This window comes from Terrapene carolina, unplaced genomic scaffold (genome assembly GCF_002925995.2).
Source record: "Terrapene carolina triunguis isolate 2854851 unplaced genomic scaffold, T_m_triunguis-2.0 Scaffold558, whole genome shotgun sequence".
Taxonomy (NCBI): domain Eukaryota; kingdom Metazoa; phylum Chordata; order Testudines; family Emydidae; genus Terrapene; species Terrapene triunguis.
The window spans coordinates 1,109,201-1,132,428 of NW_020664909.1; the positions used below are offsets into that span (position 1 = coordinate 1,109,201).

The following is a 23,228-nucleotide window of genomic DNA, read 5'->3' on the forward strand; positions in this document are numbered from 1 at the left end:
CAACACTGTTGCAACAACACTGCAAACAGTGTTCAAGCTGTAAGTTTTAAACCTTGTATAACTCTTTATACAAAATATGTTGTAACTTTTAAACAAACTTTATTTCAGTCTTCTAGCAAAGAATTGCATTCTTAGGCTACGTCTTCACTACCCGCCTGGATCGGCGGGTAGAAATCGATCTCTCGGGGATCGAATTATCGCGTCTCGTTGGGACGCGACAATCGATACCCGAATCGACGCTTGTACTCCACCAGCGCAGGTAGGAGTAAGCGCCGTAGACAGGGGAGTTGCGGAGGTCGATTTGCCGCCGTCCTCACAGCGGGGTAAGTCAGCTCGGATACGTCGAATTGAGCTACGCTATTCGCGTAGCTGAATTTGCGTATCTTAAATCGACCCCTCCCCCCTCCCCCGTAGTGAAGACGTAGCCTAAGGGTATGTCTACACTACGAGAGTAGTTCGATTTTACTTAAATCGAATATGTGGAATCGATATTGCAAAGTCGAACGTGTGTGTCCACACTAAGGATGGTAATTCGACTTTGTGAGTCCACACTAACGGGTAAAGCGTCGACATTGGAAGCGGTGCACTGTGGGCAGCTATCCCATAGTTCCCGCAGTCCCCGCTGCCCATTGGAATTCTGGGTCGAGCCGCCAATGCCTTCTGGGTAAAAAAATGTGTCGAGGGTGTTTTTGGGTAACTGTCGTCATCCGTCCGTCACTACCACCCTCCGTCCCTGAAAGCGCTGGCGGGAAATCAATTCGCGCACTTTTCTGGTCAGTGACAGCGCGGACGCCACAGCACTGCGAGCATGGAGCCTGCTGCTACCATCGCTGCAGTTGTGGCCGTTGTCAACACCTCGCAGCTTATCATCCACCTTTCCCAGAGGCAGATGCTGAGAAATCGGGCGAGGAGGCTACGGCAGCGCGGTGAGGACCTGAAGTCTGAGAGTGGCACAGACCTGTCAGAAAGCACGGTACCCAGCGCCGAGGACATCACGGTGGCAATGGGTCATATGGATGTTGTGGAACGGCGATTCTGGGCCCGGGAAACAAGCACGGACTGGTGGGACCGCATAGTGCTGCAGGTCTGGGATGAATCACAGTGGCTGCGAAACTTTCGCATGCGGAAGGGGACTTCCATGGAACTTTGTGAGTTGCTGTCCCCTGCCCTGAAGCGCAATGACATCCGGATGCGAGCAGCCCTGACTGTCCAGAAGCGAGTGGCCATAGCCCTCTGGAAGCTTGCAACGCCAGACAGCTACCGGTCAGTCGCGAACCACTTTGGCGTGGGCAAATCTACCGTGGGGGTTGTTGTGATGCAAGTAGCCAACGCAATCGTTGAGGTACTGCTCTCAAAGGTAGTGACCCTGGGAAACGCGCAGGTCATCATAGATGGCTTCGCCGCGATGGGATTCCCAAACTGCGGTGGGGCTATAGATGGAACTCACATCCCTATCCTGGGACCGGACCACCAGGCCAGCCAGTACATTAACCAAAAGGGCTACTTTTCAATGGTGCTGCAAGCACTGGTGGACCATAGGGGACGTTTTACAAACATCAATGTTGGATGGCCGGGCAAGGTTCATGACGCTCGTGTTTTCAGGAACTCAGGTCTGTTTAGACGGCTGCAGGAAGGTATTTACTTCCCGGACCACAAAATAAGTCTTGGGGATGTGGAGATGCCTACAGTCATACTCGGGGACCCAGCCTACCTGCTAATGCCCTGGCTCATGAAGCCCTATACTGGCGCCCTGGACACTGAAAAAGAACTCTTCAACTACCGGCTGAGCAAGTGCAGAATGGTGGTGGAGTGTGCTTTTGCCCGTCTCAAGGGGAGATGGAGAAGCTTACTGACTCACTGTGATCTCAGCGAAACCAATATCCCCATTGTTATTGCAGCTTGCTGTGTGCTCCACAATCTCTGTGAGAGCAAGGGGGAGACCTTTATGGCGGGGTGGGAGGTTGAGGCAAATAGCCTGGCTGCTGATTACGCCCAGCCTGACAGCCGGGCGATTAGAAGAGCCCAGCGGGACGCGCTGTGCATCCGGGAGGCTTTGAAAGCTAGGTTCCACAGTGAGCAGGGTAACCTGTGACTTTTCAGTTTGTGTACATAGAAGCTGAACCTGCACCCGTTTCTTTACCCACTAAATCTTCAGTATCCTCTCCATTTACATACCCCGTTCCCCCCCTTCCAAAACACGTTTAAAAATAAAATGACTTGAATTTTGTTAATGAACACCGTTTTTTTAATTACTGTTTTCGCGGGAAAGTTTTGAACCTGGGACGCAGACTGTGGTGGGGAGCGGGTGTAGTGTAGTGATGCAAATGACGCTTCTAAATTCCAGGAATGACAGGCTCCGCAGTGGTGGACTGGTGGTTTGAACGGAGCCTGCCACCCCTCCTGTTTGGGACTGTGTGTGTGTGGGGGCTATGTGACTTTGTGGCAGGGGGAGGACGGTTACAGATCCCCTGCTGTGTGGCTCTGTGATCCAGGATAAGGACCGCTGCATAAGATCTCTAACTGCCCTCCCCCGCCACAAAGTCACAGAGCCCCCCCCACCCCCCACAGAACACTAAAACCACCTCCCAGACTGACCAGGGTAACTAGTGACTGCAATGTGTGTGTGCCCTGCTGCTGTCCTGTCCAATTACCAACCCCCTTCCCCCCCTTCAGACAGACTCTCCTCTAAAGAACATGATGGAAACAGTAATGAACAGAAACGTATTTTTTATTAACAACTACACATGAAACTGGGGGGTGAAACTTGGACGGGGGCTTGGGTGAGGCGGGAAGGAAAGGACTTTTCAAATTTTGGGGAATGAGAGCCTTCTGGTGCTTGAGCAGTCTGCAGGGGTGGAGTGAGAGTTTTCACGGACTCTGCCGCCCCTCCTTCTTTGGACTTTGGGTGAGGGGGGTATGGGACTTGGTGGCGGGGGAGGGCGGTTACAGATAGACTGCAGCGGGGCTCTGTCCTCCTGCCTCCGGTCCTGCAGAACATCGACAAGGCGCCGGAGCGTCTCCGTTTGCTCCCGCATTAGTCCAAGCAGCGTTTGAGTCGCCTGCTGGTCTTCCTGCCGCCACCTCTCCTCCCGTTCCATGTGTGCTCGTTGCATTTGGGACAAGTTCTCCCTCCACTGTGTCTGCTGGGCTGCCTGGGCTCGGGAGCAGCCCATAAGTTCGGAGAACATGTTCTCCCGTGTCCTCTTCTTCCTACGCCTCATCTGCGTTAGCCTCTGGGTGTGTGATGCCAGGCTATGTTGTGATACATTCGCAGCTGTGGGAATGGGAAAAAGGGAGTGAATTCCTCAGAAAGATAAATTTCGTTGTGAACAAAGAACATAGTCTTTCTCTGTGAACAAGACCATGCACAGCACCTATCACATGCGCACTCAGAACAAGGTCGAATTTTCGGCCCTCGCATTCAGTGCCTGGGGTCTTGCAGTGCAGATCAGAGAAGCGGGGCAGGACACCGGAATTTGTGTAGCAGGCCGACATGGTAAGCCGTATACTTGTGACTGCTTAAAACTTTGATAGTTGCACTGGCCTCCTTTCACACTGAAAGCAATGCCAGTCCCTGCTGCCAGCAATCCGGCAAGCATGAACTCTGCCCCTGTCCCACCCCCTCGCGTCTGTCCCAGGGAAAGATCCCTGTATGCTGCCCCTCTCCCGCCTCCACCGCGTGGCTGTAAACCGCCGGTTACAGTTCTGTAAAGGAACAGGCAAGCAGTCCCAATACTAACATTCCCCTACCTAATTCAAAGCAGGTCATCATGAGCGACATCACTCTGATGAGGATTTCCGAGACGGAAAAAGAAAGGATGCTTCGGGAAAGCCTGCAAAGACCAGGGCCGTATGTCGCCATGCTCTGCAGGGCAATGATCCCGGAGTACTTGCTTCTCTCCTGGCGCGGAAATGTTTGCTACTACGGAGGACCCAATAAGGCTGCTCTCCCCAGGAACCTGATGCAAAGGCTTTCCAATTACCTCCAGGAGAGCTTCGTGGAGATGTCCATGGAGGATTTCAGCTCTATCCCCGGACATATAGACCGGATTTTACTGTAGCTGCACTGGCAGGGACTAAACAGTAGAGCGCCTAGGGCAAACCAATCATGCTAAACCGGACATTGTTAGATTTTTTTTTTTAATAGTTGCACTGCCAAGGACTGAAACGTTAAGCGCCTAGGGCAAACTAACCATGAAAAACACATTGTTATTATTGTTAATATTCCTGTTCTGTTACAAATAAATGTTTACATGATTAACACTTACTGAGTGATCCTTCCTCTGATTCTGTGTCCGGGTTAACGGCTGGGGACGGTTGGTAGGGGATCTCGGTAAGGGTGATGAAGAGATCCTGGCTGTCGGGGAAATCAGCGTTGTAAGCGCTGTCGACTGCCTCGTCCTCCTCATCTCCTTCCTCATCTTCCCCGTCCGCTAACATGTCCGAGGAAGCGGCCGTCGACAATATCCCATCCTCAGAGTCCACGGTCAGTGGTGGGGTAGTGGTGGCGGCCGCACCTAGGATGGAATGCAGTGCCTCGTAGAAACGGGATGTCTGGGGCTGGGATCCGGAGCGTCCGTTTGCCTCTTTGGTCTTCTGGTAGCCTTGTCTCAGCTCCTTGATTTTCACGCGGCACTGCGTTGCATCCCGGCTGTATCCTCTCTCTGCCATGGCTTTAGAGATCTTCTCCTAGATCTTTGCATTCCGTCTTTTGGAGTGCAGCTCGGAAAGCACGGACTCATTGCCCCACACAGCGATGAGATCCAAGACTTCCCGATCAGTCCATGCTGGGGCCCTCTTTCTAGTCTGCGATTGCACGGCCATCTCTGCTGGAGAGCTCTGCATCGTTGCCAGTGCTGCTGAGCTCGCCACGATGTCCAAACAGGAAATGAGATTCAAACTGCCCAGACAGGAAAAGGAATTCAAATTTTCCCGGGGCTTTTCCTGTGTGGCTGGTCAGAGCATCCGAGCTCGGACTGCTGTCCAGAGCGTCAACAGAGTGGTGCACTGTGGGATAGCTCCCGGAGCTATTAGCGTCGATTTCCATCCACACCTAGCCTAATTCGACATGGCCATGTCGAATTTAGCGCTACTCCTCTCGTTGGGGAGGAGTACAGAAGTCGAATTTAAGAGACCTCTATGTCGAACTAAATAGCTTCGTGGTGTGGACGGGTGCAGAGTTAATTCGATGTAACGGCGCTAAATTCGACATAAACTCCTAGTGTAGACCAGGCCTTAGTTTCATAGCGTAGAGCGATATAGTGATTTTAAAAAGGGATCCCAAGAAAATGTCAGGCACTAGAAACATTTTAATCATATGGCACCCTAGCATGACTTTAACTGTAGTGGTACTACCAACAAACTTCTTATTATGGTATTGATATACTGTTTAAAATGTATATTGTGGTGTAAATTAAAACAGTGCTTTACAAATAGAAGACATGCTCATTCGCCCTTAAGAGCTTATAATCTAATGGCATTAGTTTGCAAACAGTGCTTTCTACAGCCAGTAGTCAATTTCTTTAGAGTAAATGGGACCAGTCATGGTAGTATGCATTATGCTGGGTAGCAAATGTTTGCAAGGCCAGGCCCTGATAGAGATGAGACAAGACTCATGAAAATTCAGGGAAAGGAAAATTATTGAGGAGAAGGAAAGATAGCAGAATTCTTGGAAGAAGTAGCTTTGAAGGAGGGTTTTGGAGAAAGGGGCAGAGGACTTGATGGACATGAAGTGGTAGTGTTGTAGGTATTGCGAACAAGATAATAGAAGGTGCAAAGCTTAGTGCAGAAAGAAGCAGTGAGGGAAGAGGATTGGGAAGAACAAAGGGAGAGAGTTGGTGGTATAAATAAAGTAGCACCACAATGAATCGAACTTTCCTCTTAAATAAATCCTGTTTTCTTAAAGTTATGTGACAAAGGTATCTAGCTGATCTATGGTGTCTTTTTAAGTTCATGAAGGGTATGTCTACACTACGAGAGTAGTTCGATTTTAGTTAAATCGAATATGTGCAATCGATATTAGAAAGTCGAACGTGTGTGTCCACACTAAGGACAGTAATTCGACTTTGTCAGTCCACACTACCAGGGAAAGCGTCGACATTGGAAGCAGTGCACTGTGGGCAGCTATCCCACAGTTCCCGCAGTCCCCGCTGCCCATTGGAATTCTGGGTCGAGCCCCCAATGCCTTCTGGGTAAAAAAATGTGGCGAGGGTGCTTTTGGGTAACTGTCGTCATCCGTCAGTCACTACCGCCCTCCCTCCCTCCCTGAAAGCGCCGGCGGGAAATCAGTTCGGGCACTTTTAGATCAGTGACAGCGCGGACGCCACAGCACTGCGATCATGGATCCCGCTGCGACCATCGCTGCAGTTGTGGCCGTTCTCAACGCCTCGCAGCTTATCATACACCTTTCCCAGAGGCAGATGCAGAGAAATCAGGCGAGGAGGCTACGGCACCGCCGTGAGGGCCTGAAGTCGGAGAGTAGCACAGAGCTGTCAGAAACCACGAGCCCCAGCGCCCAGGACATCACGGTGGCAATGGGGCATGTGGATTTTGTTGAACGGCGATTCTGGGCCCGGGAAACAAGCACGGACTGGTGGGACCGCATAGTACTTCAGGTCTGGGATGAATCCCAGTGGCTGCGAAACTTTCGCATGCGGAAGGGGACTTTCCTTGAACTTTGTGACTTGCTGTCCTCTGCCCTGAAGCGCAAGGACACCCGCATGCGAGCAGCCCTGACTGTCCAGAAGCGAGTGGCCATAGCCCTCTGGAAGCTTGCAACGCCGGACAGCTACCGGTCAGTCGCGAACCACTTTGGCGTGGGCAAATCTACCGTGGGGGTTGTTGTCCTGCAAGTAGCCAAGGCAATCGTCAAGGTACTGCTGTCAAAGGTAGTGACCCTGGGAAACGCGCAGGCCATCATAGATGGCTTCGCCGCGATGGGATTCCCAAACTGCGGTGGGGCTATAGATGGGACTCACATCCCTATCCTGGGACCGGGCCACCAGGCCAGCCAGTACATCAACCGAAAGGGCTACTTTTCAATGGTGCTGCAAGCACTGGTGGACCATCGGGGACGGTTTACAAACATCTACGTCGGATGGCCGGGCAAGGTTCATGACGCTCGCGTGTTCAGGAACTCTGGTCTGTTTAGACGGCTGCAGGAAGGTATTTACTTCCCGGACCACAAGATAACTGTTGGGGATGTGGAGATGCCTACAGTGATCCTCGGGGACCCAGCCTACCCGCTAATGCCCTGGCTCATGAAGCCCTATACTGGCGCCCTGGACACTGAAAAAGAACTCTTCAACTACCGGCTGAGCAAGTGCAGAATGGTGGTGGAGTGTGCTTTTGGCCGTCTCAAGGGGAGATGGAGAAGCTTACTGACTCGCTGTGATCTCAGCGAAACCAATATCCCCATCGTTATTGCAGCTTGCTGTGTGCTCCACAATCTGTGTGAGAGCAAGGGGGAGACCTTTATGGCGGGGTGGGAGGTTGAGGCAAATAGCCTGGCTGCTGATTACGCCCAGCCTGACAGCCGGGCGATTAGAAGAGCCCAGCGGGACGCGCTGTGCATACGGGAGGCTTTGAAAGCCAGTTTCAAGGCTGAGCAGGGTACCCAGTGACTTTTAAGTTTGTGGACACAGAAGCAGAACTTGCCCCCATTTCTTTACCCAGTTGCCGTCGACTATCCTCTCCAATCACATACCCCCTTCACCCCCTTCCCAAAAAATAAAATCTGTTCTGTTTTGTTAATGGACACCATTGTCTTTATTACTGTTTTCGCGGGAATGTTTTAAACCTGGGACGCAGACTGTGGCGGGGGGCGGGTTTAGTGTTGTGATGCAAATGATGCTTCTAAACTCCAGGAATGACAGGCTCCGCGGTGGTGGACTGGTTGTTTCAACGGAGCCTGCCAGCCCTCCTGGCCGGGACTGCGTGTATGTGTCGGCTATGTGACTGTCTTGCAGGGGGAGGAGGGTTACAGATCCCCTGCTGCGCGGCTCTGTGATCCAGGGTAAGGACCGCTGCATAAGATCTGTAACTGCCCTCCCACGCCACCAAGTCACAGAGCAACACCACCCCCCCCACCACACAGAACATGAAAACCACCTCCCAGACTGACCAGGATAACTAGTCACTGCACTGTATATGTGCCCTGCTGCTGCACCTGCCCCCTGCTAAAGGTGACTGTCCTGTCCAATGACCAAGCCCCTTCCCCCCCTTCAGACAGACTCCCCTCCAAAAGAAGAGGATGGAAACAGAAATGAACAGAAACGTATTCTTTATTAACAACCGCACATGGAACGGGGGGGTGAAACTTGGACGGGGTCTTGTGTGAGGCGGGTAGGAAAGGACTTTTCAAATTTTGGGGAATGAGAGCCTTCTAGTGGTAGAGCAGTCCGCAGGGGTGGAGTGAAATTTTTCACGGCCCCTTCCACCCCTCCGTGTTTGGACTTTGGGTGAGGGGGGTATGGGACTTGGTGGCGGGGCAGGGCAGTTACAGAGAGACTGCAGCGGGGCTCTCTCCTCCTGCCTCCGGTCCTGCAGAACATCCACAAGGCGGCGGAGCGTGTCCGTTTGCTCCCTCATTAGTCCAAGCAGCGTTTGAGTAGCCTGCCTGTCCTCCTGTCGCCACCTCTCCTCCCGTTCAATGTTTGCCCGGTGCATTTGGGACAAGTTCTCCCTCCACTGTGTCTGCTGGGCTGCCTGTGCTCGGGAGCATGCCATTAGTTCAGCAAACATGTCTTCCCGTGTCCTCTTCTTCCTCCTCCTAATGTGCGCTAGCCTCTGGGCAGATGTGGCTGTGGGAATTGGAAAAAGGGAGTGAATTCCTGAGACAGATCAATGTATCTGTGAACAGAGAACATAGTCTTTCTCTGTGAACAAGACCATGCAGAGCACCTATCACACGCGCACTGAGGACAAGGTCGAATTTTCGGCCCTCGCCTACCGTGCCTGCGGTCTTGCTGTGGCGAGCTGAGGAGCAGGGCAGGACACCGGACTTTGTCTAGATGGCAAACATGGTAAGCCGTAGACTTGTGGCTGCTTAAAACTTTAAGAGTGGCACTGGCCTCCTTTCGCATAGAAAGCAATGCTAGTCTCTGCTGGCAGCAATCCTGCAAGCATGAACTCTGCCCCTGTCCCAGCCCCTCGCGGCTGTAAACCGCGTGGCTGTAAACCGGCGGTTGCAGTTCTGTAAAGGGACGGGCAAGCAGTCCCAATACTAACTTTCCCCTACCTAATTCACAGCAGGGAGTCATGCCAGGCATCACCCTCCTGAAGGTCTCTGCGAGCCAGAAGGAGCGGATGCTTCGTGACAGCTTGCAGAAACCGGGGCCATTTGCTGCGCTGCTCTGCAAGGCCATGATCCCGGAGTACCTGCTGGCGTTGTGGCAGGGAAACGTGTCCTACCACGGGGGGCCTAATAAGCTCTCCCTGCCCAGGAACCTGCTGATGAGGCTGGAAAAACACCTGCAGGAGGTGTATGAGGAGTTCTCCCTGGAGGATGTCGCCTCTATCCCTGGTTACATTGACCAGTTCTTGGCTTAGGTGCCCTTGGAGGGACAAATGACTGCAGGGTTTTGGGCACTATAATCATGAAGCGGACATTGTGCAATTTTTTGAAAATGGTTCGGACTATATATTGAGGCGCCCAAAGACAGACTAATCATGACACACTTTGCACTGATTCCCCTTTTGTTTGACTTTCCTGTTTACATGTTTTGAAGCACTTTACCCACTGTTAATATTTTCAATCTTCCTGTTTTGTTGCAAATAAATGTTTACATGTTTTAAAGCACTTTAGCTACTGTTAATATTTTAAATATGCCAGTTATGTTGTAAATAAATGTTTGGATATTTAAAACACTTACTGCTTGATCCTTCCCCTGAATCTGTGTCTGGGGTAACGGCTGGGGAGGGTTGGTAGGGGATCTCTGTCAGGGTGATGAAGAGCTCCTGGCTGTCGGGCAAATCAGCGTTGTAAGCGCTGTCTACTGCTTCGTCCTCCTCATCTCCTTCCTCCTCTTCCCCGTCCGCTGAGGAACCGGCTGCGGACAATATCCCATCCTCAGAGTCCACGGTCAGGGGTGGGGTAGTGGTGGCGGCCGCACCTAGGATGGAATGCAGTGCCTCGTAGAAACGAGATGTGTGGGGCTGGGATCCGGAGCGTCCGTTTGCCTCTTTGGTCTTCTGGTAGCCTTGTCTCAGCTCCTTGATTTTCACGCGGCACTGCGTTGCATCCCGGCTGTATCCTCTCTCTGCCATGGCTTTAGAGATCTTCTCATAGGTCTTTGCATTCCGTCTTTTGGAGCGCAGCTCGGAAAGCACAGACTCATCTCCCCACACAGCGATGAGATCCAAGACTTCCCGATCCGTCCATGCTGGGGCCCTCTTTCTATTGGATTGCACGGCCATCTCTGCTGGAGAGCTCTGCATCGTTGCCACTGCTGCCACTGCTGCTGAGCTCGCCACGGTGTCCAAACAGAAACTGCGCTTCAAACTGCCCAGACAGGAAAAGGAATTCAAATTTTCCCGGGGTGTGGCTGGTCAGAGCATCCGAGCTCGGACTGCTGTCCAGAGCGTCAACAGAGTGGTGCACTGTGGGATAGCTCCCAGAGCTATTAGCGTCGATTTCCATCCACACCTAGCCTAATTCGATATGGTCATTTCGAATTTAGCGCTACTCCTCTCGTTGGGGAGGATTACAGAAATCGATTTAAAGAGAGCTCTATGTCGAACTAAATGGCTTCCTGGTGTGGACGGGTGCAGGGTTAATTCGATATAACGGCGCTAAATTCGACATAAAAGCCTAGTGTAGACCAGGCCGAAGACTCTTTAAAATCAACATGTGCATATACAGTAATCATTAATATTACAGTACATAATTTTTTTTCAGGCCCCCTCTCCTTCTGGAGTCAAAATGAACTCACTTATTACCATGGACCTGTCCTACAAATACTGGAACCATCTGTAACAAATAGCATTTTCCATAGTTTCTTTTCTTCTTTTAAGTATTATTCATTTCCAGGCTCCTGCCCTGAGGAGTCTGCAGCCTAACTCAGACAAATGTGATACACAGTGTAATGTTTTAGACAAAGTGACATAGATGATGGTGGGGGAGATCATCTTCTTGAGATTTTGTGAAAGCAGTGGATTTTAAGGAGGACTGGGAGAGTTCTTAGCATGTGGGGATTGGCAGATTGTTCCAAAGAGTACAGGACAGCCACAAAGTAAAGGATCTGCGAAGGTGATTTATACCACTACTACCACCACTAGTCAGCTTGTTTAACTCTTCAGGGCAGAACAGAGTCCCCAATATCTTGGCTCTCCCATTTTCTTTAATTCAGTATCTTTCAGAGCAGCAGTCACTCAGCATGTACAAATATCAGTTAAAAAAATAGAAACTATATATATGCACCACATAGGTTAAATTGAAACTAGGTAAATGATGGATACAATCTGAACCCGAATCCTGTCAAGATACAGAAGAGAATTAATTCCCTTCATTTCTCCAACACTTAGAGAGTTGTATTGTCTTCTCTGGAACCTGGACCTTCCAGCAATTAATCCGTAGCTATCCGCGCCAGGTCTTCCTTGGGGTGTTTTCACCTCATTTGAGGATCTACCCAAATATAGAATACACTGTCTCCAATTTCCCCTCTTTCTGAGCTGTGTCTCCAGCACAAATCCACCTTCAGCTGACTCTCCAGCAGTTACCACCAGCCAGCAACTTCCCCATCCGTAAGTATACATGGATTTACCCTGGGGAATTGCCATGGTGACTATCCTGTTGTCTGCTCTAGGACAGTTTAGCTTTGTAGTGACCAGCTCTATCACATTTGTTACTCTCCCATCTTGGCTATCAATTACTAAACAAATGAAACCAGAAAACAAAGGGCCTGGCTTCCCCCATCATGATTTAGGAGAAAATTGCTACTGAGTTAAACTGAACTAGATAATCTGAAGTTTTAAGACAGTGTTCCAGTTTATGGGCCAAGTCAGAGGGAATTTTGCTGGAGTAGGACTGCATGGTTAGGAATATTGTCATTTATTCTGAACCTTCTTGACTAAATTTCCTTACAATTTGAAGACCCTGGGCTAAATTGTCAATGCAGGATCAACTGTATAACTGCACATCTTCCAATTAACATTATTAATAAAAGTCATGCTGCTAAATCCTTGTGCTATTTGCCCTGCAGAGCCCATCAGAATGGATTTATGGTGATCCTCTTTGTATATGTTATTTTTCCCTTGCCTATAGAATGAATAATGGTCCCGTCAGAGGGTACGAAGGGGATGTTGGGAAGAGGACAACTTTCCGACTTTTTTATCCAGAGTCTATTTTTTCAGATCCGATTCACTATGATCCTGACACTACTGTAGTTCTTCTTGTCTTCAAACCACATGACTTAAAGTGGCTCTGGAACATATTGAATGGTCATAAAATAGTAAGTTTGTTTATTTATTATATTTAGTTAGTTAGTTTTGGTTCAAATTGTCTTGGCTTTGTTTACCTTGGCTGAGTGTATGCATCAACCTCTTTATACTAACCTTAGAAATAAAGTGCTGAAATAAACTAAACAACATCTTGTTTATAATATGGAACTGTACATTTACATGAGCTTGCTTATATCAGAACAACTCATGCTATGTTCCTACAATTTAGCTAAAGACAAGAAAAACTTTGGAAAATATTCTGGGTCAAAGCCTGAGCTGGTGTCAATCAGTATAATTGAAATGAATGGAACTACAGCAGTTCACACCAGCTGAGGATATTACCCTCTGTTTTGAAACCATTCTACCTGTCATATAGTTTTAGGATACCGCCCACCCTCCCAGCCCCAATTTCTATTTTTTTAAGTATTCATTCCCACTTGCTCTCTGTTTCCCCTCTAAATGAGAATTCTTTTGCTCCACACTGGATCATGGAAGGGGAGAACAATTGATTTACATGGCAGATGGAGAAGGAGAATTTTTTATAGGACATGGGGTATTTTAAAAATTGAGTCTCAAGTGAAGGACATTAGACTTGTTTCTGCTCTCCCTTACTCTGGAATCACTGGGTTACTGGGGAAGGTAGACTAGATGACCGTAATGGCCTCTTCTAGCCTTAAAATTTATTAAACTTCAGTGGAATTACTCCTGATGTATATACCAGTTCAAGTGAGATCAGAATCAGTTACTCCATTTTCAACGTGAGCGATAAGCACAGTACCTGCCAACATTCTCAAAGCAAACATCAGTAGATTCTGAATTTGCATAAATGTGGTGTAACTTGCATCATTTTGAATAAATCTGCATAGGCTATAGGGAAAACCCTGTAAGGTAGAGTGGGCAACCCTGTAAGCAGCAGAAGGAACTAAAGTCAAAATGAATCCCCTGTCCATGCAAACGAGCAAGCAAAGTACAGAAAATACGACTGATCAGCCAAATTGCCTCAAAATCGTATAGGCCAAATTCTGCCTTCAGATACATAGGTGAAAGTGCTGGTGACTTCAGGGGGAGATGTCCCCATGTATCCAAAGGTATTATTGGGCCCAGTGTTTTTCTAACTATCCTATGCTGTGTCAGAGATATTTAGGACTGTGTAATATTTTCTTTCTGGCAAACTTGTATACGGGTTTTCATAATATGGTCATAAAAATGCACTACTGGTAGATATTTCATATACAAGAAACTCCATTCTTCTATATCCTCAGTGACATTTTGAGAAATGTAAAAAATCAAAGACTCTATTGTAATTTTTTTTTTTTTTTTAAATCATGTGTGTGGCTTCTCCTCTCTGCCCATTCCAAATGCATGATGTGTGAGTTAGACTTAGAGATGCTACAAAAGCAAAATCAACTAATCCTAAAAGTAAAACAATATATTTGACTATTACAGAACACTAATGGTTTCTGGAAGAAACCCGCCTTGAAAATGATCTATAAAGTTAACCAAATCAGGATACTCGATCCTATCATTATCAGAAAAACAGCACATGAATGGCTTCAGTTCCCAACAAAGTTTCCCAGAAAAGAAGTAGGTATATTTTGTTGTTGTTTGTTTCAATTGTTTCCAAACAGACGATATAAATGATCACAATCATCTGTTTATTGTAATTATCTATGTTGAAAAACCTCTTTCAAATTTACACTATATTCTTTTATTGTTTTTTTTGGGGGGGGGGGGTTTTTTTTTTTTATTTTTTTTTAAATTTTCAATAGACAAAACCACACCATGGCCTTGTTTAGTCATTGAATCTGAAGCACATCTGTATGTCTTTAAGTGTGTAGCATCTCCCATGCTTGTTTTGTAGTTTTAACATGAGTTAACTGGTTGAGATGAGCCCTACAGCTTAAGCTAACACACATCAAAAATACACCTTTTATCCTAGTGTGGATATGGCTTCTGTGTCTACATAGATTCATGTAGCATATACCTACAGAGGAAAAGAATAAATAGTAGTATGTGTGGGGAGAGGGGCTATAAAGACTTCATCATAATGGGTTTGGGCTGGCTGAATTAGCCACTGGAATGAGATGGGCAATATTCAGTCCTGGAAAAATAGTGGTTTTAAGGTCTAATGGCTCATAACTAGAATGGAAAGCTTTATATCACTGGCTTCTATCCTTGCCTTCCAATAGGACATAGCCCTCACTTCAACCCTGGAAAGTTCACAGACATTGCATCACAACCATACAGCATTACCATGCATGGAAAAACTAGATAGGTAATTTTGCAGAAGTTAGTAAAATGTATTAGTTTTATTTTTCCTCTCCCTCCTCAGTGAGATTCACGATACTAAGGTTTGAGTGTTGGAGCAATATGAAAAATGGTACCAATGCGGTTTTTATTTTAAACTGCCTAAAATATTCCTAAAATATTTTTGTTTGTAAAATGTTCAGCATAAACAGAATACTTAATGGTGGGGTGTGTTATAAAGGGTTTAGTGGCACTTGCTTAGGTTGAGGTGTATTTATTAACTGAGCAATAGAGGCATCCTCAATTAAACCTGTATACCATCTGCCCCGGAGAGTCTTTCTGCGTTTAATACATTGAAGTGTGTGTGACATCTTACCTGTTCCTTCAGAGATTCCAAAAAATCACCACTGCCCAATATGTGGGTCACACTGCTGTGGTATTGAGTAAAGAACCACAAGAGAGGCAGAGGATAGTTTTCTCAGTGGTGCCGTTAAGACTGGGTACTGGCATAGAAGTCTGAGGAGTGTCAAACCCAGGAAAAAGAAAGACGTTTAACCAGGGAAGCAGATACAGAACCCAGATTCATGGTTTTGTTGTTCAAACATTGTTTTTAATGATGAAATATATTTGTAATTTATAACAAGGCCCTCTGAATTTGGGGGCTATCATTCCTTAGTGGGCTCCTGCATACATTCTATCCTCTTCCAACAGCCTCTTAGCATTCTAGTGGAAGGAGTGCCATCAAGTGGTAGCTTTGCAAATTGGGGCAGAGCATTGTGATTGACTTAACGGTAGAGGCATAGAGCCACTCCAAGAAGGGGCAGTCTCACATGGCTCCCAAAGGGCAGCATTAGTTCTGGGGACCAACTTGTTTTCTGTTCCATGGGAGGAGGGCGGTAAGAGTGTAAACACCCCCATGTTTCATCCCTGAGAGAGTGATCCAAGGAAAATTCTTGAGGAGCTCCTCATGGAGTCTTGCATCCACCAGGCCCTCTCCTGCAGGAGAAGGAGCAATCCAGGTCATAGTTTTTAAGTTTTTCAATCCCTTTTTTGTGAATATACATGTTGAACAGTAATGTTTCTTTTCCATCCAGTTTTGATCTTTTCCATTATGCCAACATTGCTGTCCCTCTTTTTGTTCATATTCCAGCACAATGTCATATACTTCTGTGTTTATTAGCATTGCACACAACAGTTCTAGAAGTAGCAATTATAAAACCATATGTGCTCCCCTGTATAGCTGCCTTGTCAGCAGCAATGCTAAAATATTACCAGGTCATTCATAAGCCATGCCTATTCCTGTTAAATGTCTGGCTCTCAGAATGGACTATGCTAAAAGGGGTCTAGAATCTAGAGAGAATTTTCTTAACAGCTGATGACCGTTTTTTTATGTTTGTTCAAATTCTGAGCCTGACCAGATCAGTATTTAATTGACAAAACTTTAGCTCAGCAAAATCCACAGAAATAGTTTTACTTGTTGGAGGGTTGTCTTGTTTTACAGCTAAATATTACTGGTTGTTGTGCTGCTGTGAAACTGTTGGGAGATGAGAGTATATTTTATAAGTTTAACTCATGTTGTGTGCATTTGGTGATCATGAAAGTCAAAGATAGAGTGAGGTATAGTATAGTCAAGTTCTATGTAAGATTCTCCATACATCCATCAATTCACTTCATTCCTGATTTACAACATACCTGCCATGCCTGTCTTGGACCTCTCCAGAACAAACATTGTGACCATTGCACTAAAGGGTATGGGAAATTTCAGATGTGAATGACAGAGGGATTTGAGTCTTACCACTAAACTCATGATCTAAATGCCCGGAGGCAGAAAGTTATTTTGTTTATTTGCAGGACCATGAGGCAACCACTTTGTGTATTGTAAATTATTATTATTTTCAGAGTATACTGTAACTTGATAAAGTTCCACGTAGATAATGGTTCTGTTCTCTGATTCTGATTTCCACTTACAAAAGAACTGAATATTAAAGCCCTTATGGGGCATGTTTACTCTTACATGGCATTTTTATGATAAACCTATCAAACTTTGTGGCAATGTTCTACAAATGTGAAGTGTTATAAAGTAAGAATTCTTCACTCCTCTGAACCAAATGTTTAGGAAATCAGAATATCTCAATATGATGTACTAATGAAAAATATTTTTGGCCCTATCTGTATGAGCTTAAGGTCTCTCTTCCAGTCCTCAGAAGCCAGTTTCATAGAAATAAGGGATGGAAAGATCCATCTATCTATTACGTTGTCCAGTCCCTCTCCCTGCCTATGCAGGATTGATCCAGCACCTCCTCCTGCATCCCAACCCCCTGCCCCAGGCTCAGCCCAGCGCCCCCTCCCACACTGCGAACCCCTTGGCCTCAGCCGAGAGTCCGCACCCCCTCCTGAACCCCAACCTCCTACCCCAGCCTGGTGAAAGTGAGTGAGGGTGGGGGAGAGTGAGCGACGGAGAGAGTGGGGGGTGGAGTGAGCAGGGCAGGGTTTTGGGGAAGGGGTGGAGTAGATCCTGGGTTGCCCTTAAATTCAAAAAGTGATCTTGGGCGTAAAAAGGTTGGAGACCACTGCAATGGATCATCAGATAGATCCAGTAGTAACAACAAATTGAATATTCACATAGTCTTCCTCTGCTCTGGTAATACATTTTAATTGGCTCTTCAGAATTAAAAACTGGACACTGCTCATAATTATCTTTAATGTACAAAGTGATGTTTTGGCTTATATGGTGTGTATATATATTGCTGGGTCTACTTCTAGAGGGAGGAACATAAACAATTTCATCACTCTTGACTATTTTTCTTCCAGAAGAAATATTTTTTTCTTTCTTTCTGAAATTTCCAGCTCTGAGAAAACTCAGAGCTACTTTTAGCAATGTTGCCAACTTTTTAGTACTGCAGAGTCATTAGTGGGTTTTATGTTGTTGTTAAAACCCCCACTCTTGGGTTTGTCTCCTTATATCAAGATGACAATTATATTTGTTTGTTTGTGCTTTTAGAAACCCAAACATCCTACAACAGGGCTAATTGCCATCACACTGGCATTTCACATATGCAATGAAGTTCACGTGGCAGGCTTTAAGTACAACTTCACTGACCGAAACAGTTCTTTGCACTATTATGGCAATGAGACCATGTCTGAGATGATTGAGGTAATGTACTATTTTCTTTTATGGGAAATGCTTAGAGAAAAATAGTCTTGTGCTAATAAGTTGGGAGACACAATGATCTGAAAGAATGAGCATGGTTTAGGAGTCAGAATGTCTTGAGTTCTATTCCTGGCTCTAGTACTGATTGGTTTTTTGGTGTTAGGCAAATCACTTTACCCTGCCTCAGTTTCCCCTTCTGTAAAATGGGTGGAGCTGGTCAGAAGTTTTCCAATGGAATGTTTTTCTGGTGGAAAATGCCAATTCATCAAAACTGACACATTCTGCAGAAATATGTCTATTTCATAGAATCATAGAAATGTAGGGCTGGGAGGGACTTGAGAGGTCACCTCGTCCATCTCCCCACACTGAGCCAGAACCAAGTAAACCTACCTAGACCATCCTGGATAGGTGTTTCTCTAACCTGTTCTTAAAAACCTTCAATGATGGGGATTCCACAACCTCCCTTGGTAACCTATTCGTCTTTAATGACCCTTATGGTTAGAGCATTCTTCCAAAGTCTAATTTAAATCTCCCTTACTGCAGATTAAGCCCATTGCTTCTCCATGTCCCAGGAAGGTAGATAAGAACAATTGATCTCCATCCTCCTTATAACAGCCCCTAATGCATTTGAAGACTATTAGGTCCCCCTCGGTCTTCTTTTCTCAAGACTAAACATGCCCGGGTTTTTTAACCTTTCCTCATAGGTCAGGTTTTCTGAACCTTGTATCATTTTTGTTGCTTTCCTCTAGACTCATTCCAATTCGACCACATCTTTCTTAAAGTGTAGCACCCTGAATTGGACACAGTACTTTAGTGGGGATCTCACAAGTGCAGAATAGAGTGGGACAGTTACCTCAGGTCTTCCATATAATGCTCCTGTTAATACACCCCTGAACAATATTCACCATTTTCACAACTACATCACATTTTTGGCTCATATCAGGGGTGCAACCAGAATGACTCCTGGCTCACATCAACTTGTGATCCACTGTAACCCCCAGATCCTTTTCAGCAGTACTATCACCTAGCCAGTTATTCCCCATTTTGTAGTTGTGCATTTGATTTTGTTTTCCTAAGTTTAGTACTGTGCCCTTGTCTTTATGAAATTTCATCTTGTTGATTTCAGACCAATTCCCCAATTTGTCAAGGTTGTTTTGAATTCTAATCCTGTTCTCTAAAGTGATTGCAACCCCTCCCAGCTTGGTGTCATCTACTCATTTTATAACCACACTCTCCATTCCATATCCAACTCATTAATGAAAATATTGAATGGAACCAAGACCGACACCTGTGAGACCCTACTAGATACACCCTCCCAGTTTGACAGCGAACCATTTATAACTATTCTTCGAGTATGGCTTTCAAACAATTGTGCATCCACCTTATAGTAGATGTCATCTAGATCACATTTCCCTAGTTTAACTTATGGAAATGTCATGTGGGACTGTGTCAAAGCCTTACCAAAATCAAGATATATCACATCATAAGAATGGCCATACTGGATCAGACCAAAGGTCAATCTAGCCCAGTATTCTGTCTTCTGACAGTGGCCAATGCCAGGTGCTTCAGAGGGGGTTTACTGCTTCCCCCCTAAGCAGTAGTCCAGGAACCATGTCAGAGAAGAAAATTAGGCTTCAACAAATTTTCCAATGGAAGAGAGGCAGATTTCAAAACTTTCCTGCCAGGCAGGTTTCTGTCAGAAGGAACCAAGAAGCAGACCCACACAATTTTTGCTTGATGGGAGGAGACAGCAGAGCTGGCCTTGAGCTACTTGGGTTTTTTCTGCTCCTTCCTGCCCTCTTGTGGAAATTATTTGGGCCAGCAGCTACTTTCCTCTACACCAGAGGTGGGCAAACTACAGGCCACATCCGGCCCACGGGACCCTCCTGCCCGGCCCCTGAGCTCCTGCCCCGGGAGGCTCGCCCCCGGCCCATCCACAGCTTTTCCCCCTCCCCTGCAGCCTCAGTGCGCTGCGCTGCCGGCGCAATGCTCTGGGCAGCCGGGCAGCGCAACTGCAGAGCCCGGCCTGACCCGGTGCTCTCTGTTGCGCGGTGGTGTGGCTGGCTCCAGCCGGGCGGCGTGGCTGTAGCGCCGCCAACCACCGGTGCTCCAGGCAGCGCGGTAAGGAGGCAGGGAGCAGGTGGGGTTGGGTAGAGGGCAGGGGAGTTTGGGGTGGTGGTCAGGGGTGGGGGTGTGGATGGGGTCGGGGCGGTCAGAGGGCGGGGAATGGGGGGGGTGAATGGGTGCGGGGGGCGCCAGGCGACGCCTGGCTGTTTGGGGAGGCACAGCCTCCCCTAACCGGCCCTCCATACAATTTCTGAAACCCGATGCGGCCCTCAGGCCAAAAAGTTTGCCCGCCCCTGCTCTACATTCTGCCCTATCTGAAATTTTCTGTTTGCTCCTGAGGAGACGGGGAGAGCTCTGCTTGACAGGGGCAGTGTTAGCTGCTGCTGTACAAGAGGCAGGGAATGAGGAAAAACAGATGTCCAATCAGTTGAGGATTTCCCTAGGTGGAGTTTTTCCACAGACACACAGAAGGGTCAGAAAACCCCTAGTCTGTCCCCACAGGATTTGGCAGGTTTGGGCCTGATCCAAAACACATTGAAGTCAGTGAAAAGACTTCCGTTTACTTCAATAGGCTTTGGATTGGGGCCGAGGAAGAGGAGATAGATTGGAATTTGGAGGGAGGGGCTGTTTTTGATGTATTGGCTAGAGACTGATTGACAGGACACAGACCAGCCAAAAATTCCTATGTGCACAATTCATGAAATCAGGTGGAGCTTTAAAAATAAATTCTTTTCCAATTCTTTATGTAGAAAGAAGTTTTCTAAATGTTTAGATTTATATTTCATATAAGCATGGTCTGGAATCCTGGAAGTTAGTAATGGAAGAGGCCTCTGAGGTCACACCCAGTCCATCTCTCTGCCACTGATAGATTATTCCCTGCAGTATAGTTTCTAATATGGGTCTAGTCTGGTTTTGACTTCCATCACTTCCCTGGGGAGGCTATTCCTCAGCCTTTGGATATATCCACACTGCACGCTTCTTTCAGTGGCTGTAGAGTACATACACAGGTTGCACCCCAGCAAGGGTATACATAGCAGTGTAGCCAGTGAGGGACAGTTTAGGCAGGCCAGGTATAGTACGGACACACCTGAGTACATACTGTACATAGCTCTCTACTTGCCCAAGGTGGGTCTCCCTATCTACACTGCTGTTTTTTAGCAATGTAGTGTCCCTCTGCTCGGGCCTTTTACTGTCATATGTAAAGACTCTGCCAGTGGGGAAAGGCTCTGGCAGGGGGAGGACTTTCCCTGCTGCCTCCCCCTGCCAGAGCCTTTCACTGACATGTAGCTATGCGCTGCAGTGTGGACGTAGCCTGCTTTTCACTGCAGCGTGTAGCTACCTGTACACTATATGCTGTCACTAATGGTGTGCAGAGTAGGCATTGCCTATAAGTGTATGAGTCCGTTCCACAAAAGATTCTGGCTATAGTATTGTCTAAGTAACCCATTGGATTCATGGAAAAGAGTGTATCTTTGTTGCTTGCAGTAACAATTTGATTTTGTCTTGTTCCCCCCCCCCCCCTTTAGAATGGATACCACAACATCATTGCTGAGCAAAAGTTTTTGAAGTCGCTTATAGATAAGCAGTTTGTGGTCAGCTTGACATGAGACTGAATAGACAATGGAAGAGTGATCGCTATTTTCAACAAGATAGATTTTATTTTTTGTACTGTATTTTTATTTTTTAAATGCCATATCAGTTACAGAAATATTTAAAAGAAGCACAGATGCCTCACAAAGGTGGTGGTAGCAGAGTTCCACTGTCTAAGACTGATGATGATTGTCGCTATCTCGGGGCACACAACTAGAGTGAACTGATTTCTGTGAATCTATTTAATTATGAAAAAATACAACCTTCAGCTAAAAAATATCAGGGATATATAAAAATATGATGCACACCATTTATTTAACAATAAGAACATTTTTCAACAACTGATTTCTTTTCTGTATCTTCCTTTCCTGTTGCCCAGAGACTTGGAAGGCTATGAGATAATTGATAAAGGGATACAAAGTCTTTCACCTCTCTGTTCTGGTTTGAAAACAGTTTGGGATAAGTGTATCTGCAAATCATTACTATCTGAAGGGTGTCTAGTAGCTGTACAGTATATAAAGTGCATTTTTAGTCTCAATCCACCTGGGCAGATGTCCATATCATAGAAAATCACCTTCATAATTCACACAGGCTGGTGTTTTCTTGTTGTCTGTCTCAACAAAGAGGCCCCAGACTGAACTGCCCATGGACTCCTGGATTTAGCATGTGTACACTTGGGTTGGAGACCCACTGGTATAACAGTGTGGGGAAGTCTGGATTGATGCTGCTCGTGCTGTATCTAATTTATGGATACATTTGTTCTCAGTGCTGTCAGTCTGATTTATTTCACAAGCACCTGAATTCATTTTTAAGAGGTAAGCACGATCTCCTTTAAACTGTGGAATTATAGAAGAGTTTTTTAAACATTTGAGTTGTCTTGGCACCACTGTGCAGTATTGACCACTTTAAGATGCATTCACAACCAGAACTCCCCAATGAATATGAACTAGAATCTTGAGTTTGTAAATTAAAATTTATTTCAAACAAAATGTCTTTGATGCATAGATTTCGCCCCCCCCCCTCCAACACACACATTCCAGAGGCCTTGATACTTCTTATTCTCCCAAAGATGAAGATCTATTTTCCAAAACAGCACAGTTCCCCTTAGCACAGTTCCCCTCACCATAACAGGTAACTGTGAAGGGTTTCAAGAGCACCAACAGATCATCACATGTACCAATTATCTTCTATATTGTGAGCAAGGCAGCATCTGAGACACACATTGACCAATTCTGGGAGTTACAATTTTGTTTTTATCTGGCAATTCCTTTCCTTTTCTTTTTTCCTGTTCTCTTGAGTTTTGGGGGGTGGGGTGGAGAGAGAGAGTGTGTGTGTGTGTGTGTGTGAGAGAGAGAGGGTAACAGTTTCAAAAGCACCTAAATGATTTAGGAGACTAAACCCTGTTTTCAAAAGTGATTTAGGTACTTTGGACCCTAAATCCAAACTCCTAAGTGCCTAAGTCATTCTGAAAATGGGGCCTAGACCTCTAAGTCACTTAGGGTCTTTTGAATTTTTTTACTCAGGATCTTTAACTATAAGAGATTTGGTGGGATGGTCATATATTGTGAATCAGTTGTCTCAGAGAAGTCCATGGTAGCTCTAAATGAAATCTGCTTGAGAATGTCACCAGGACCTATGAAGGTCTAAGTGGCAATGTAAAATTCCATTCTAATCATCCTATAAGGTACATTAGTCATGAAAGGTATGTTTTAAAACTCTGTGGTCAATTGATCAA

At 46.3% G+C, this 23,228-nt stretch overlaps 1 protein-coding gene across 2 annotated transcripts in view; it reads left to right on the plus strand.

Annotated features, from left to right (window-relative positions):
• Window positions 1–22,758, plus strand: part of ST3GAL6 (ST3 beta-galactoside alpha-2,3-sialyltransferase 6) — a 91,816-nt gene extending 69,058 nt beyond the window's left edge. For both annotated transcript variants that reach the window (XM_024203575.2, XM_024203578.3), the window contains 4 exons: window positions 12,263–12,449; window positions 13,885–14,022; window positions 17,687–17,839; window positions 21,430–22,758. In XM_024203575.2, the coding sequence (XP_024059343.1) occupies window positions 12,263–12,449; window positions 13,885–14,022; window positions 17,687–17,839; window positions 21,430–21,510 (559 nt within the window). In that variant the 3' untranslated portion in view covers window positions 21,511–22,758. The remainder of the gene's footprint in view (window positions 1–12,262; window positions 12,450–13,884; window positions 14,023–17,686; window positions 17,840–21,429) is intronic.
• The last annotated feature ends 470 nt before the right edge of the window (window positions 22,759–23,228 follow it).